At 49.2% G+C, this 13,984-nt stretch overlaps 1 protein-coding gene across 6 annotated transcripts in view; it reads left to right on the top strand.

The window, feature by feature from the left end:
• The window catches only part of ROBO3 (roundabout guidance receptor 3), a 338,729-nt gene that overhangs the window by 295,279 nt on the left and 29,466 nt on the right, over window positions 1-13,984 (top strand). For all 6 annotated transcript variants that reach the window (XM_081890834.1, XM_081890833.1, XM_081890836.1 and 3 more), the window contains exons 11-12: window positions 7,435-7,516; window positions 9,599-9,767. In XM_081890834.1, the coding sequence (XP_081746960.1) occupies window positions 7,435-7,516; window positions 9,599-9,767 (251 nt within the window). The remainder of the gene's footprint in view (window positions 1-7,434; window positions 7,517-9,598; window positions 9,768-13,984) is intronic.

The raw sequence follows: 13,984 nt of genomic DNA, 5'->3' as shown, positions 1-13,984 counted from the left end.
ATATATATATATATATATATATATAAGCAGCAATACTTTCCTCCACATCAGTCTGCCCATGCACTGCAGATTGTTGTCTGAAGCCCTCCTCCAGGTGCACCCAGGTAGGGCAGGCTTTAAGGGTTGGCATTGTGGGGCACCAGCCCAAGCCCATAGCCCTACAGGGGTCCCAATCCCACTCTCTGGAGACTCTTGTGTTCACCTGCCATTGCCAAGCTTGCAAGCAGTGATGAGAGTTAAGGAGATATGGCAGTACAGTGGTGCCTCGCAAGACAAAATTAATCCATTCCGTGAGGCTCTTCGTATAGCGGTTTTCTCGTCTTGCGAAGCAAGCCCATTGACAGCTTAGCGGATTAGCGCTATTAGCGGTTTAGCGGCTTTTAGCGGCTTATCAGCTTAGCGGATCAGCTGATAAGCGGCTTAGCTGCTTAGAAAAAGGGGGGGAAGGGGGAAAAACCCGCAGGAACTCGCAAGACATTTTCATCTTGCGAAGCAAGCCCATAGGGAAATTCGTTTTGCGAAGCGTCTCCAAAACGGAAAACCCTTTCGTCTAGCGGGTTTTCCGTCTTGCAAGGCGTTCGTCTTGCGGGGCACCACTGTATTCTCCACCTTCTTTGAGTTCTCCTTCTGGGCGGTTGCATAGATTGGGCCCAGAAGGAAAGGGTCAGCAAATGGACAGCCATGCCTTGGAGAGGGACCCACAGATGGCATCTTGACCCCTCCCCATATATATATATATATATATTTGCTTTCGTAGATTTTCACGGGTACAGGAATGCAGGTTTTGGTGTCCTCGGGTGTCTTCCCGTGTAAAAGTTGGGGTGTCTAGGCGACGTTTCGACGAGGTCTCACTCGTCATCTTCAGGCTGGTGCTTTCGGCTTCTTTTTACTGGAACAGAGCAGGATCTCAGTGTTTGAGTTCCTATAAATACTGTTGAGGGGGTGTGGTGTATAGCCTCCAATGTTCTGGGCAGAGAGGAAGTTCCCAGGCTAGTGTGCCTTTTCTTCTTTTGTTCCTTAATTACTTGAGGGATATCTTGAGTGATTTCTTGAGTGATATCCTGAGTACCACTTAGGTGGGTCATTAGGTGTGGATTAGTTGCTAAATCCACACCTAATGACCCACCTAAGTGGTACTCAGGATATCACTCAAGAAATCACTCAAGATATCCCTCAAGTAATTAAGGAACAAAAGAAGAAAAGGCACACTAGCCTGGGAACTTCCTCTCTGCCCAGAACACTGGAGGCTATACACCACACCCCCTCAACAGTATTTATAGGAACTCAAACACTGAGATCCTGCTCTGTTCCAGTAACAAGAAGCCGAAAGCACCAGCCTGAAGATGACGAGTGAGACCTCGTCGAAACGTCGCCTAGACACCCCAACTTTTACACGGGAAGACACCCGAGGACACCAAAACCTGCATATATATATATATATATATATATATATATATATATATATATATATATACCCACCTGGAGCCAGCATGGCCCTCACCAGCTGAAGCAAGGCAGCCCAACAAATAGCAGGATGTTCAACCATAGGTTGGTAGGATGCTTTTTAGTTTTGCAAGGTGGGAATTGTGATACAGCAACAGCCCTCTGGAAACATCTGGAGCATCAGGCTCCAGAAGAGGAACATCCTAATGGTCACTAGGGCAAACTGTATCATTCTGTGTCTCCAGTATTTACCTCTATGCGCAGAGGGACCTGGTGGGACACATCCCATGCATTTTGATGCATTACAGTTATGCGTAGTTTTACAGCTCCGATTCCCCACGGGTTCAACCAACACCACGTCGCCTGACATCTTCACATAATCTCCCCTACTACAAGCTTATTTATGTATATTTATAATATAGCAGGGTGGGGGGTGGGGTAGGAGATGATGGGAAATGTGGTGCCTCTCATCCCAGTGGGAAATCAAAGTTGTAAACCATACTGCTGCGATAAATGAATTGGACTGTGCATGAAGTAGCACCCCGTAACAGTTGGATAACCAAGGAGAAAGGCATTTTGTGCAAACATGGAGCCCTCAGAACCCCTCCTAGCGGTGCAGCAATAAAACTGCTAGCACATTTGCAAAGCTAAGCAGGGTCAGGTAGGGTTTCAAATTGGATGGGGGACCACGTTGTTGAGATTCCTGCATTGCAGAGGGTTGGACTAGATCAGGCTTCCTCAACCTCGGCCCTCCAGATGTTTTGAGGCTACAGTTCCCAGCATCCCTGACCACTGGTCCTGCTAGCTAGGGATCATGGGAGTTGTAGGCCAAAAACATCTGGAGGGCCAAGGTTGAGGAAGCCTGAACTAGATTCTATTATTCTAAGATAGGATTGGCCGAACATTTGCTTTCTCACCATTAAGATGTCCCTCCAGAGCTCAGTACTATTGATAAATTGGGACACGGGTGGCGCTGTGGTCTAAAACCATTGAGCCTCTTCGGTTTGCCAATCAGAAGGTCAGCAGTTCAAATCCCCACAACAGGGTGAGTTCCTGTTGCACTGTCCCAGCTCCTTCCAACCTAGCAGTTCGAAAGCACACCAGTGCAAGTAGATAAATAGGTACCGCTGTGGCAGGAAGGTAAATGGCGTTTCTGTGCGCTCTGGTTTCTGTCACGGTGTTCCATTGTGCTAGAAGTGGTTTAGTCCTACTGGCCACATTACCTAGAAAGCTGTCTCTGGACAAACGCCGGCTCCCTTGGCCTGAAAGTGCCACAACCCTTGGCTCCCTTGGTCTGAGCTCCACAACCCCGTAGTCGCCTTTGACTGGACTTAACCGTCCAGTGGTCCTTTACCCTTTTATTTTTTTACTATAGATGAGGCAGTTAGGCAAGGTTTACCTTGATCTATTAGGATGCTTTGGGGTTGGGGACCCATCAAAAGCTAATTGCTGCAAATCTCCTATCCACAATGAGTTTTCGAAAGAGGCCACTATGAGAGTGAGGACTGACCTGTAGCTACTGATGGGATAGGACCGAGCCGCTCTCCCATCACCACTATTGCTGCAATCTTCATGGATGGGGTTGTGGCAGAGTAACAATGAGGTTGGGACTGTGTGGACACACTGTTGGGAGCCTGGCCCTGTGCTCTTCTCCACCCGCCAAGGGTTGTGTCAGCCAGCCGGGCTCCACCCTGCACGGGTGGGCAGGTGGCCCTCTATGTTCCAGTGAGGATGGGGTTGCTGCGGCAGTGAGGGATGGGCTGGTGCAATCCCAGCCCAGCATGTGTGGGCCTGCCCTGGACACCAGCAGCCCATGCTACACCACTGCATTGGGCACAGTCATGCAGTTGACATCATTTCTGGTCTGGCCCTTGTTCCTCTGTCAGTAAAGCCACAGGGCTCATTCTTGGGAGGCTGAATGCCACAAAAGAAGACAAACTCCTTTGTTCTTCTTGTGCCCTTTGGGTAAAGGCTATAGCATCTGCTTTTCATGCAGAAGGTCCCAGGTTCAATCCCAAGGTAGGGCTGGGAGAGAGCCCTGCTGAAATCCTGGAGAGTTGCTTCCTTGGTGCATAATCTGAACATAGCTCTGGGCTGTGAGGAGGCTCCTGACTCCGAAGAGCTCAGGTGGAGCTTTTGGGGGCAGTCTATAGCTCTCTCCCCTCCACCAAAGAATCCCAAGGTGGGTGTGTCCAACTTGCCCTTTCGCTGCACCGGAGTCAGATCAGGCGATGGGGTAACGTGGAGGTTATTCATGAATTACTTATCAAAACACAGAGCTCACGCTAAACATTTGTTTAAAAATTGATGCTGGCAGTCAGCGGGGAGTGAAATATTTCACGTTAGTTTTGTGCCTTCATTGTGTCAGAGTCAGAAGGTTAATGCATCTGCCGGGTCCCAGCGCGCCTAATAGCATCGTTTTATAGCAGTTGTGGCTCTTTGCCCAGGAAAAAATTAGAGCTGTCAGGTGGACTGGAGGACTAGCATGAGTTAATGGTCCCCCAGGACAGGCCGCCTCATCAGGCCACTCTGATTCATGGGGAAAAGTGGGGCAGCCGTCCCCAAGTTGCAGCTTCAGAGCCCACCTGGTGGGGACATTAAAGCGATCCTCTCTCTTCCCGCTCACTGCCCCATAGCAGTGGCAAGCTGCAAGCCATTCTCAACCTCCATTTCAGTGCCTTTGCTTTTCATTCTCCATGGGAGAACATGTGCTATGCGTGCAGAAGATTCTAGGATTGGTCCCTGGTACCAGCAACTCAAAAGATTAGGTAGCAAGAAATGGGGCAGGACTCTGCCAGAGACCACGAAGATGTAGCTGCTGCCATTCAGAGTAGGTGATCCTGAGCTTGATAGACAAATAGGCTGAGCTGCCATAAGGCAGGTTTCTATATCATACTTGCAATTCTTCATCATCAATTCAGTGTTAGAAACTCAGATATGTAAGCTAGGCGCCAAACAGCTCCTTAAACCAGGGTTACAGTCGCCAAAACGGAATGATTCATCGCCATTTTGGGGCACGATGGTTCGAAAGTCGTATTTTTCAATAAGTATTTTTTGTTCCTACAATTCATTCTGATTATGCAGATAAACCATAATGGACAAAATTCTACAGGATGTGTTGCTAGTGTGTGAAAACAGTCAAGATCCAAGGATCCCCAGGCAAGCGTCTCCAGATGGTGGAGATGTCAGATGCCATCCTGGCTCCAGGGCATCTTCACTTGGTTGCAAGTGGCCAATAGCCAGGTGCAAATTGTGCCTGGAAAATTTCAACCATTGCCTGATTGGTCAGCGCTGATTTGTAGTCTGTAATGATGTGGTGGTGGTGGTTTAAATCAGTTGTTTTGCCGCTTTTTAATTTTATAATTATTTTATTGTTCTGTGTTATGCACTGTATTGTGAACTGCCCTGGGATCTCCTTGCTGAAGGGCAGTTTAAAAGCTCAGTGCATACATGCATACATGCATACATACATGTGCATACATTTATTGGTATGTCACCTTCCCTCCAGCTGAGGCCGGTGTGCCTGCTGCAATCTCTCACAGGCAGTGACAGCCCAGCCACAGTTATTGAGGTCATAACAGGACTGGATTTCTCCAAAGGAGCAATTCTCAGAAACATCAATTAGTTCAAAATCCTGTGGCTAGACTGCCAGCCCTGGTATGCGGGTGGCGCTATGGTCTAAAGCACTGAGCCTCTTGGGCTTGCCAATCAGAAGGTTGGCGGTTCAAATCCCCACAATGGAGTGAGCTCCCGTTGCTCTGTCCCAGCTCCTGCCAATCTAGCAGTTCAAAAGCACACCAGTGCAAGTAGATAAATAGGTACCGCTGTGGCCAGAAGGTAAACGGTGTTTCCATGCGCTCTGGTTTCTGTCACAGTGTTCCATTGTGCCAGAAGCAGTTTAGACATGCTGACCACATGACCCGGAAAGCTGTCTGCAGACAAATGCCAGCTCCCTCGGCCTCAAAAGGAGATGAGCGCCACATCCCATAGTCACCTTTAACTGGACTTAACCGTCTAGGGCTCCTTTTACATTTATCCCTGATTCTGAAGCACCTCCACTAGCTTCCAGTCTGTTTCCAAGTAGAATTGACCTGAGGGTGCCTGAGGGATCGCCTCCTCCCAGATGTGAAGGGCCGCAGCTCAGTGGCAAAGCATTTGCTTTGTGCACAAAAGGTCACAGGCTCAATTCCTAGCAGCTCCAAGTAGGGCTGAGAAAGGTCTTTGCCTGAAAGCCTGCCAGTCAGTGTAGACAGTACTGAGCTATATGGACCAACAGTCTCACCCAGTAGAAGGGAGCTTCTTATATTCCTATTTACCCATGTGCTAAGATGAGGCAAGGTTTACCTTGCCTGGGCTGGTTCACTCCCTTCATGGGCAGACACGTTTTCCGGCATCTGCACATGCACAGACGTGATTTCGGGCGCCACGGAAGTGAGTACTCGTGCCATGCCACACCAGTTTAGCGCAGCACGTGGGGACTTTCCAAGAGGGTGGCTCAGTTCGGGGGCAGCTTGTGGGCTAGTTAAATGACCCCTGTGTGCTGCTTGTGGCCCATGGGCCTTAGGTTGCCAACCCCTGCATTAGAGGATCTTCTCCAAATGCTCCTCACTTCTGAGGTTAGGTGAGTGGCTCTTAGTGAGATGGCCTTTTGGCCATGGGGCTCAGAGTTGGGGAACATGTGGCCCACAGATGTTGCTGGACCCCAATTCCCATTAGTCCCAGCCCCAGCTTCCATACTACTAATCTGGAGAATGCTCTGTCTATTCCTGCTGTCCTTTCAGCAATAGGCAAAGACCTTATTAGTTTAATTTTCCCAGGCCTTTTAAAATGTCATCCCGAACTTCTTCATATTTTAAGTGCCGTTGTGTTTTTTCACCTGCATTTTATTAGCTCTGCCTTTTTAATGTATTTTTTTATTCTCATTGTTTGAATTGGGTGGTGTTTTTCTATCTTAAATGTTAGCTGCCCTGGAAATATTCATATTGGCAGGATATCCACTTTTAAAATAAAATAAAATAAAGCAGCCTTTATCATTAACCGTCTATATGGGAGAGAGGGATTATGAAAGATAACTACTATATGGCAGGTAGTTTTATTATCCCCATATTAAAGATTAGAGGGGTGAGGCCAGGGCAGCTCAGTGAATTTGCACCGGAGGAGCAATTAAAAATGGAGGACGTTCCAGCTCTTGGGCCTTCATGCACAGCCATACTTGGAATGCTGTGCGCAGCTCTGATTACCGGACCTCAGAAGGGAAATTGTAGAGCTGGGAAAAGTGCAGAAAGGGGCAAGGCACATACATAAGTTATAGTATTCACAACCCAAATACAGTGGTACCTCGGGTTACATACGCTTCAGGTTACATACGCTTCAGGTTACATACGCTTCAGGTTACAGACTCCGCTAACCCAGAAATAGTACCACGGGTTAAGAACTTTGCTTCAGGATGAGAACAGAAATCGTGCTCTGGCGGCGCAGCAGCAGGAGGCCCCATTAGCTAAAGTGGTGCTTCAGGTTAAAAACAGTTTCAGGTTAAGAATGGACCTCCAGAACGAATTAAGTACTTAACCTGAGGTACCACTGTGGCTTAAAAGCGAAGCACGTAAACAAATCCGTGGAGGTTATGGCTGCTAGTTATGATGGCTATATACAGTGCTATTTTTCTAGAAAAAGGTGCCGGAACTCACCGTGACAGTAGTGAAAAGTGGCATGGAGATGAACATGAGTGCTGGGGTTTGTTGTATTGCAGTCTGCTTCCATTAAGTTCACACATCCTACTTCTCCTAGTACTCTGAGAAAATGCATAGGACGACTTCTTAGGATGAAATGTGGATTCCCCTACCCCATGTCCCAACACAAAAACACAGAAGGAGATCTATACAATATCTACTGCCTGCATACCAGAAGGTGAAACACTCCAGAACAGGAGCTGTGGCTGCAGCGAATTGTCAGTGGAAATGAATAACACCCTCCCTTTTCTGCATGTTCCAGGTTTCAGACTCGGGGTTGTACGTTTGCATCGCTACCAGTTCAACCGGCGAGACAAGATGGAGTGGGTTTCTGGCAGTGCAAGGTCAGTGATGTTGAGGGAAGGGCAGGAAGTGGACTCAAAGGCATGAGGTTTACGTTATTGGACCTCTTCAGACATCCTCTAAATGCATTAACTGGGCACTCGGGGAGAGACAGTGAAGATGAGCATGCATTGGTATCCAGGCGAGGGGGGGCAGTGTCAAGGGGACAGTTGCCTCCCCACAGAAGAACCACAATCCCCAGTTTCCCAACCTTTATTTTAAAATAAGGAGTAAGCTTTTAGCACTTGTAGATCCTGAGATATGAGGCAAAAGGTACAGACACTTTTTATTAATAGTTTGAGAAAATAGCCTCCTCCCAACTTTCGGTGTTTTACTTTGCTCCTCCCCTTGGAAAAGTTGCTACAGGCACCTATGATGTACCCATCATTGTTCCCGTTGCCCTCCGTGACTTGGAGGACAACTGTTAGAAGCAGGGACCCTCTGTCCATTTCCCCAAGTCCGTGGGGCTGGACCTTGGAACTGTGATGAAAGCAACTCAGACTGGAAACCTATGTAAGAGCTGGAGGCTCCACCCCTTTCTGGCTGTCAGTCAGGCCCTGATTTTGCACGTGGTTTCCCCCTCCTCCCGAGTAGCTTCACATGCAGCTTGCTGGGCAATGCCTGGTTTCCATCTCCTCTCATCCTGTGGCTCTGGGGGAGATGTGGGGACATGTTGGAGAGCCAGCCCAGAGACCCAGCTGGCATCTCCAAGCCCTGGGACAGGAGATCTCAGGTTCATGGTCTTGGCAGGCCTGAATCCTGACACTCTCCTGAACTTGCAGAGTGTGCATCTCAGAGCCCTGGAAAGCCAGGGTTCTGAAATGCATGAAGAGCTTCCACGAGCCCAGGATGGTCCTTGCTTCACACAGTCACCCTCCAACTCAGGAAAGGCGACAAGAGTTCCCTTCCAGGCCTGCTGTGATTCTGATAATCCCACCGTCAGTTAATGTTATTTGCATTTTTTGAAAAATAGACTTCACATTGAGTGCACAGATGCATTTAACATCGCATCTAGTTTTGGCCCTTAGCTATGTCATGCTTTGAATTGTGTTTCTTCTGCAGTAGAAAGGGGTCAACTTTAGAGCATGCTTCACTATTCAGTATAAAATGTATTTTCTTTTAACCCTGGTTGGCTGTGTACCCACCACTTGCTACACTCCATGTAAGGATGAGTGGATTAATTTTTTGGCCCAGGCAGCTGTTGTGGGGTTTGGACTCACAAAGCCACAGTCATCTCTCCAGGCCTGCAATTGTCGGCTCACATGTGTCCCTGGAGCAGAGGACTTTGCCAGCCTCCTAGCACAGGAGCCCTGTCTGCATTCGCCTGTGGGAACAGCTCATTTAAAAACCAATAAACTGCCCTCTGATTTTAAGCCCAGCAAGCACATTCCTGCCTTGGAGAGCCATGCCAGGCTGTTAAATGTAAAACCACCTCAAGGAATAAATGTTGATGTGGAGATGTGATGATGAGCCAGGTTTCTCAGACCTCACAGAAGGCTTTTTAGAGGGGTGGTTTCCCTTGCATGCAAGGAGAGCTTCCATTTCTCCAAGGTTGGTTTTGGAAAACAAACACCCCAGTAAGAAAGCAAAGTCTCAATCCCACTACAAGCCCCCGGCGCCCAGTAATTTGGGAGCTGCTGCTTATTTACAGATGTGCTGGGAAAATAAAATATAGCCAACATTAGCAGTTCTTGAAGTGGCTGATTCTGCCTCCTAACTTAAGAGAAGGTTCTTTTCCCCAGGAAAGGTAGGGGCATGGACATTCCCTCGCCTTGCCCACAGCAGGTGGTTGTCTTGGCTTTACACAGGGGTTGCCAAAAAAACACATCAGTGCATTCTCAGGTCCTGTTAAGAACGCAGATAGTTTATATCTTAATTGTTCTGAGCACGCATTCTTGCTTTGTCAAGGTAAAACACATTGATAGACCACAGGTTTTCTGGCTGACAACTATGCAAGCAAGCTGTGCAGGGCTGAATTCGGCTTGTCCCTTATATAAAGGCCCTGCACAGGTGACCCGATTCCTGATCCTCCTTTTAGGGCTCTCTGCCATTCTCATTCTCTTCTTCCACATTTGCTTCTGCAGAGAACGGGGCTGACCTCCAGACTCAGCTTCCGGAGCCAAGCCTTCTCCCAGGTCCACCCTCTGCACCTCTGGTCACAGACGTCACCAAAAACAGCGTTGCTTTGATCTGGAAGCCAAACCCTGTGAGTGGGGGAGCCGCTATCAGTTCATACATAATCGAGGCATTCAGGTAACTCATGTTGTTACTCAAAAGTCATCCCACCTACCTGCCCTCACCTGCAGTGTCTTTGGGCACAAAATGGAGAGGCAGTTTGAGGGTGGTAGAAAATGAACAGCTTGTTACAGGGTTGGGGAGTCATTTTTAACCTGAGGGCCACATTCCCTCATTCCCAATCCTCTGAGGGCCAGCAGTAGGTGGGGCCAAAAAGGTAAAGTTCATCGGTGGGCAAGGGCACATTCTCTCTCTCTCTCTCTCTCTCTCTCTCTCTCACACACACACACACACACACACACACACAACACAATCATGTAAGCACATGGAGAGCTCCTCAAATGACTCATTTATTGGGTCTCATCCTGATTGCTTGCACAACATGTGCATAAAGGTTAGACCTCATCCTGTATGTATTGAGCATGCAGATCAGCTATTGGGTAGGTGGTTGTCTTATTGCCGCTTCCCTGTTCTTCAGATTATCTGAGGAGCAGGGAGGGGAAGAATTTCATCTCCATCACAATGCTGAGCTGGACTCCCATGGCCGGCCCCACATTGCAATGGGTATGAAAACTGCACCTTCCCGCTCTTCAGGTCATTCCCCTCCCCAGCCAGGCATGTAGTGTAAGAAGCCAGCAGTTCCAACCTGCCTTTGTGCAATCAGAAATGTTTCCATTTTTCTGCAGTTCAGCTTCTGCTAAATATTAAATTATTTGTCTTGTTGCCCTCTGTTCAATGTAATAAAATTATATATGTAAATTGGATGTAACTAATGGTGTCATTATTGCCACACCATTCATTTCAATGTGAGGGAAACACGCTGTAATTTTTGTTTGGGGGCGGGGGGAGGATCTGTCATCAACAACAGCAAATACTTATTGATTATAGACATGTAAGGAATGTCTGGCATTGACAATTTCCTCTTCATTTTCTGTTTTCTCCAACATCTCTAACCCTGGTTTAGTTGATGGGCAGATCAGTTCAATGCATTCTGTTGGTCTGGTAGCCACTGCCACTAGCATAACATGAGTGTAACATAGTCAGAATCCTTGACACCTCCGGTCGGCAAAAACAGAGCATAATGTTTGTGTTGTAAATGTGGGATTAAAAAAGGAAGACTCTACCATGCTTGCTGCTTGCCCTGCTTCTCATTGCGGATGTCCAGGTCAAACCAACAACTCTCATTTACCATATATAGAGTGTAACCTACGCTGTGCGGGGTTTTGCTGCATTTCCTTTCCCAATCATAGCTCCTAAACAATCTCTCTCTCTCAAAATGTCACTCTGGGACTCTCCTGCTGAGGCCAGTTGTGTTGTACAAAATGCAGGAAGTGGCTCCACTGCCTGTGTGATCCTGACATCGCTGCAGAAGCCACCCTAAATAAATGTGCATGCATCCGGATGATCTGCATTGGGGTTGCTTGTGCAATAATGTGTTCCTTTCTACAGAGGTAGGAGTCCTGTCTGTTTTGCTTCTGGCTGAACCCACCATTGTCATGTGCTCCCCTAGAAGGCTCTGCAGAAAGTACAGTCATACCTCGGGTTACAGCCACTTCAGGTTGCGTTTTTTCGTGTTGTGGACCGCCGAAACCCAGAAGTACCAGAACGGGTTACTTCCAGGTTTTGGGGGTCATGCATGCACAGAAGCGCTAAATCACGCCTTGCGCATGCGCAGAAGCACTGAATCGCAACCTGCGCATGTGCAGATGTGGGTTGCGAACACTGCGGGTTGCAAACGTGCATCCCGCACGGATCACGTTCGCAACCCGAGTGTCCACTGTATTTTGGCCCTTAGACTAGGGAAAAAACCTCATCACTTCTGCCTTAATAGCTGACAGTAGCTTAAAGGTAAAGGTAAAGGGACCCCTGACCGTTAGGTCCAGTTGTGGCCGACTCTGGGGTTGTGGCGCTCATCTCACTTTACTGGCCGAGGGAGCCGGCATACAGCTTCCAGGTCATGTGGCCAGCATGATTAAGCTGCTTCTGGCAAAGCAGAGCGGCGCACGGAAACGCCGTTTTCCTTCCTGCCAGAGCGGTACCTATTTATCTACTTGCACTTTGACGTGCTTTCAAACTGCTAGGTTGGCAGGAGCAGGGGCCGAGCAACGGGAGCTCACCCCGTTGCGGAGATTTGAACCGCCAACCTTCCGATCAGCAAGCCCTTAGAATCCTGCAATTGCTGCAGGTCACTTGATGAAGGTGCCTTGGAGAATTGGAAATGCCTGCCTCAGGCACACAGAGCCAGGGCCCCACGGCCCAGTCCATTTTGCTCGGGTAACAGCTCCCCTGAATCCCATCTGCACATCCAAGGCGTGAATCAGAGCTTTGGAGTGCATTGAGATTCTGCAGCCCTCTTGCAAAACCAGAGGCTTTTCACTCACCTCTTTCCTCCTGGGACAAGTGCTCCTATAAACCGTAATGGAGTTGTTTTCTTTATTGGGTGGAGTTTGCAGTTCCCTAGAGAAAGACGCTGACCCATAAACAACCCAGGGAGAGCAGGGCAGGTAGTCCTCTTCTGTTCTCAGAGTACAGCAATTTCCGGATCTGGCTAGAGTAAGGAAGGGCTTTGCAGTCGTAAAGGACCAAATCTCCTGCCCCTGATTCATCAGCTCAACCAAGTCTGTCTCGAGCTGGGTTTTTAGAGGTCAGGGGAGCAGATCTGCACAGCTGCGAAAATGCTTCGCTGTCAGTGTGTTCCTGGGCAGTAGGGTCACCGCTGCCGAATCCGCATTCAGCTTCTGTTTGTCATCCCCCTCCCCTGCAGCACACCAGCAAAAGACCCCATACTCAAATTCTTTATCCCTGCAGCTGAGTTGCTAAGGTGCCACATGACAGAGACCAAACTATTTCCCACCCACCCACATGGCTTGTGGCCTCTACCTTGGTGCCATCTGCTCTGGAGCCGGAGGAGATTTGCGGGGAGCGCAGGTGGCCGAGAGATGTCAGTTTGCAGTAGGAAATTCTGCAAACATGGGGGCAGCTGGGCTGCACAGTAAATCACCAGACGGGCTGATTGCAAGTGTGCGCTTGTGCCCGCGGATGTGCGTGCAGAGGCATGGAGATGCTGAGTTAGGGAGCAGCAGGGCATCTTCAACATGGGCTTGCATCTGTGTCCTCAGGCTCACAAATCAGGCTGTACACATGAGTTGTGCCCCAGGGGAAGAGGCCCATCGAAATGGGGGTGGGGAGGAGGTTCAGTCAGACCCACAACTGACTGAGGGGTCAAGGAAGACACCGGCTCAGGTCTGGTCAGCTGAAAGTATGCGTTATTTTCAGGTCTGCAGCTTCTCCTGGTATGCCCTGCAGAGGACTTTAAGGTCCATGAATAATCATAGTTTAAAGGACCTTGGCCCTAAGGAAGACAGATTATCCTCCACCAGGGCCAGGGCCTTCTCAGTGATGGCTCCTGTCAGGGTTTCAGGGAGAGAAGAGCAGATGGGGGAGGAGACAGAGAGCGAGGGGGAAGAATCCCAGAGAGATGAGGAGGAGGATGACGATGCCCAAAGGTCGTCCATGAGTCTGACCAGTGAGTCAGAGGACTCCCAAAAGGGGGCCCCCCTGGTCAGACCAAAGGGGGGACAAGGGGGAAGCAGTGAGGAGCAGGGGAGCGAAGGGAGAAGCCCCAGTGGGAGTTGGAGACAGGAGCCGGCTTCTCAGCCGGAACGGAGTGAAGGGGGTGGAGTTACCAGTGTGTCAGAGGGAGCAGAGCAAGAAAGAGACAGGGGAAGGAGATCGGAGCAGGGCGCTCAGCCGGAAGGGGTGGAGAGCAGCACCGGGAGCAGTGTAGCGGTCGAGAGAAAGGTCAGAAGCAACGTACGCGCGCCAAGTTCAAATGTAGAGGCGCGCGGAAGTGAGGAGAGCCCTGGGGAGGAGCCCGGCCCCAAAGCGAGAAGGAGGGGGGCAGAGGCGTCAGAGGATTCAGCCTCGGGCGAGTCCCGGCGAGGGGGAACCCAGGGGGGCAGAAAGACCCTGCGGAAAAGGAAGGAGAGGAAGAGGTGGTCCAGGACTAGCCTCTTAAATTGGTGCCTCGGCGGGACAGATTCAGAGGGGACTTCAGCGGTCTAACGTTACAGACGTAGAGTCACAAAGATGGAATGTAAACGCAACCATGATCTTCAATAAAGACTTTCTGTAAATAAACCGGATCGGAGTTGGGTCTCTTGTGAGCTGGGACCAAACGGGTGGCTCTGACAGTAAGTCCCCTCTCAAGAACGCAAAAAATTTTTTTTTGCAAA

The sequence above is a fragment of the Podarcis melisellensis genome, assembly GCF_964234715.1.
Source record: "Podarcis melisellensis genome assembly, chromosome: 15".
NCBI lineage: Eukaryota > Metazoa > Chordata > Lepidosauria > Squamata > Lacertidae > Podarcis > Podarcis melisellensis.
This window is presented reverse-complemented; position numbering and strand designations above follow the sequence as displayed.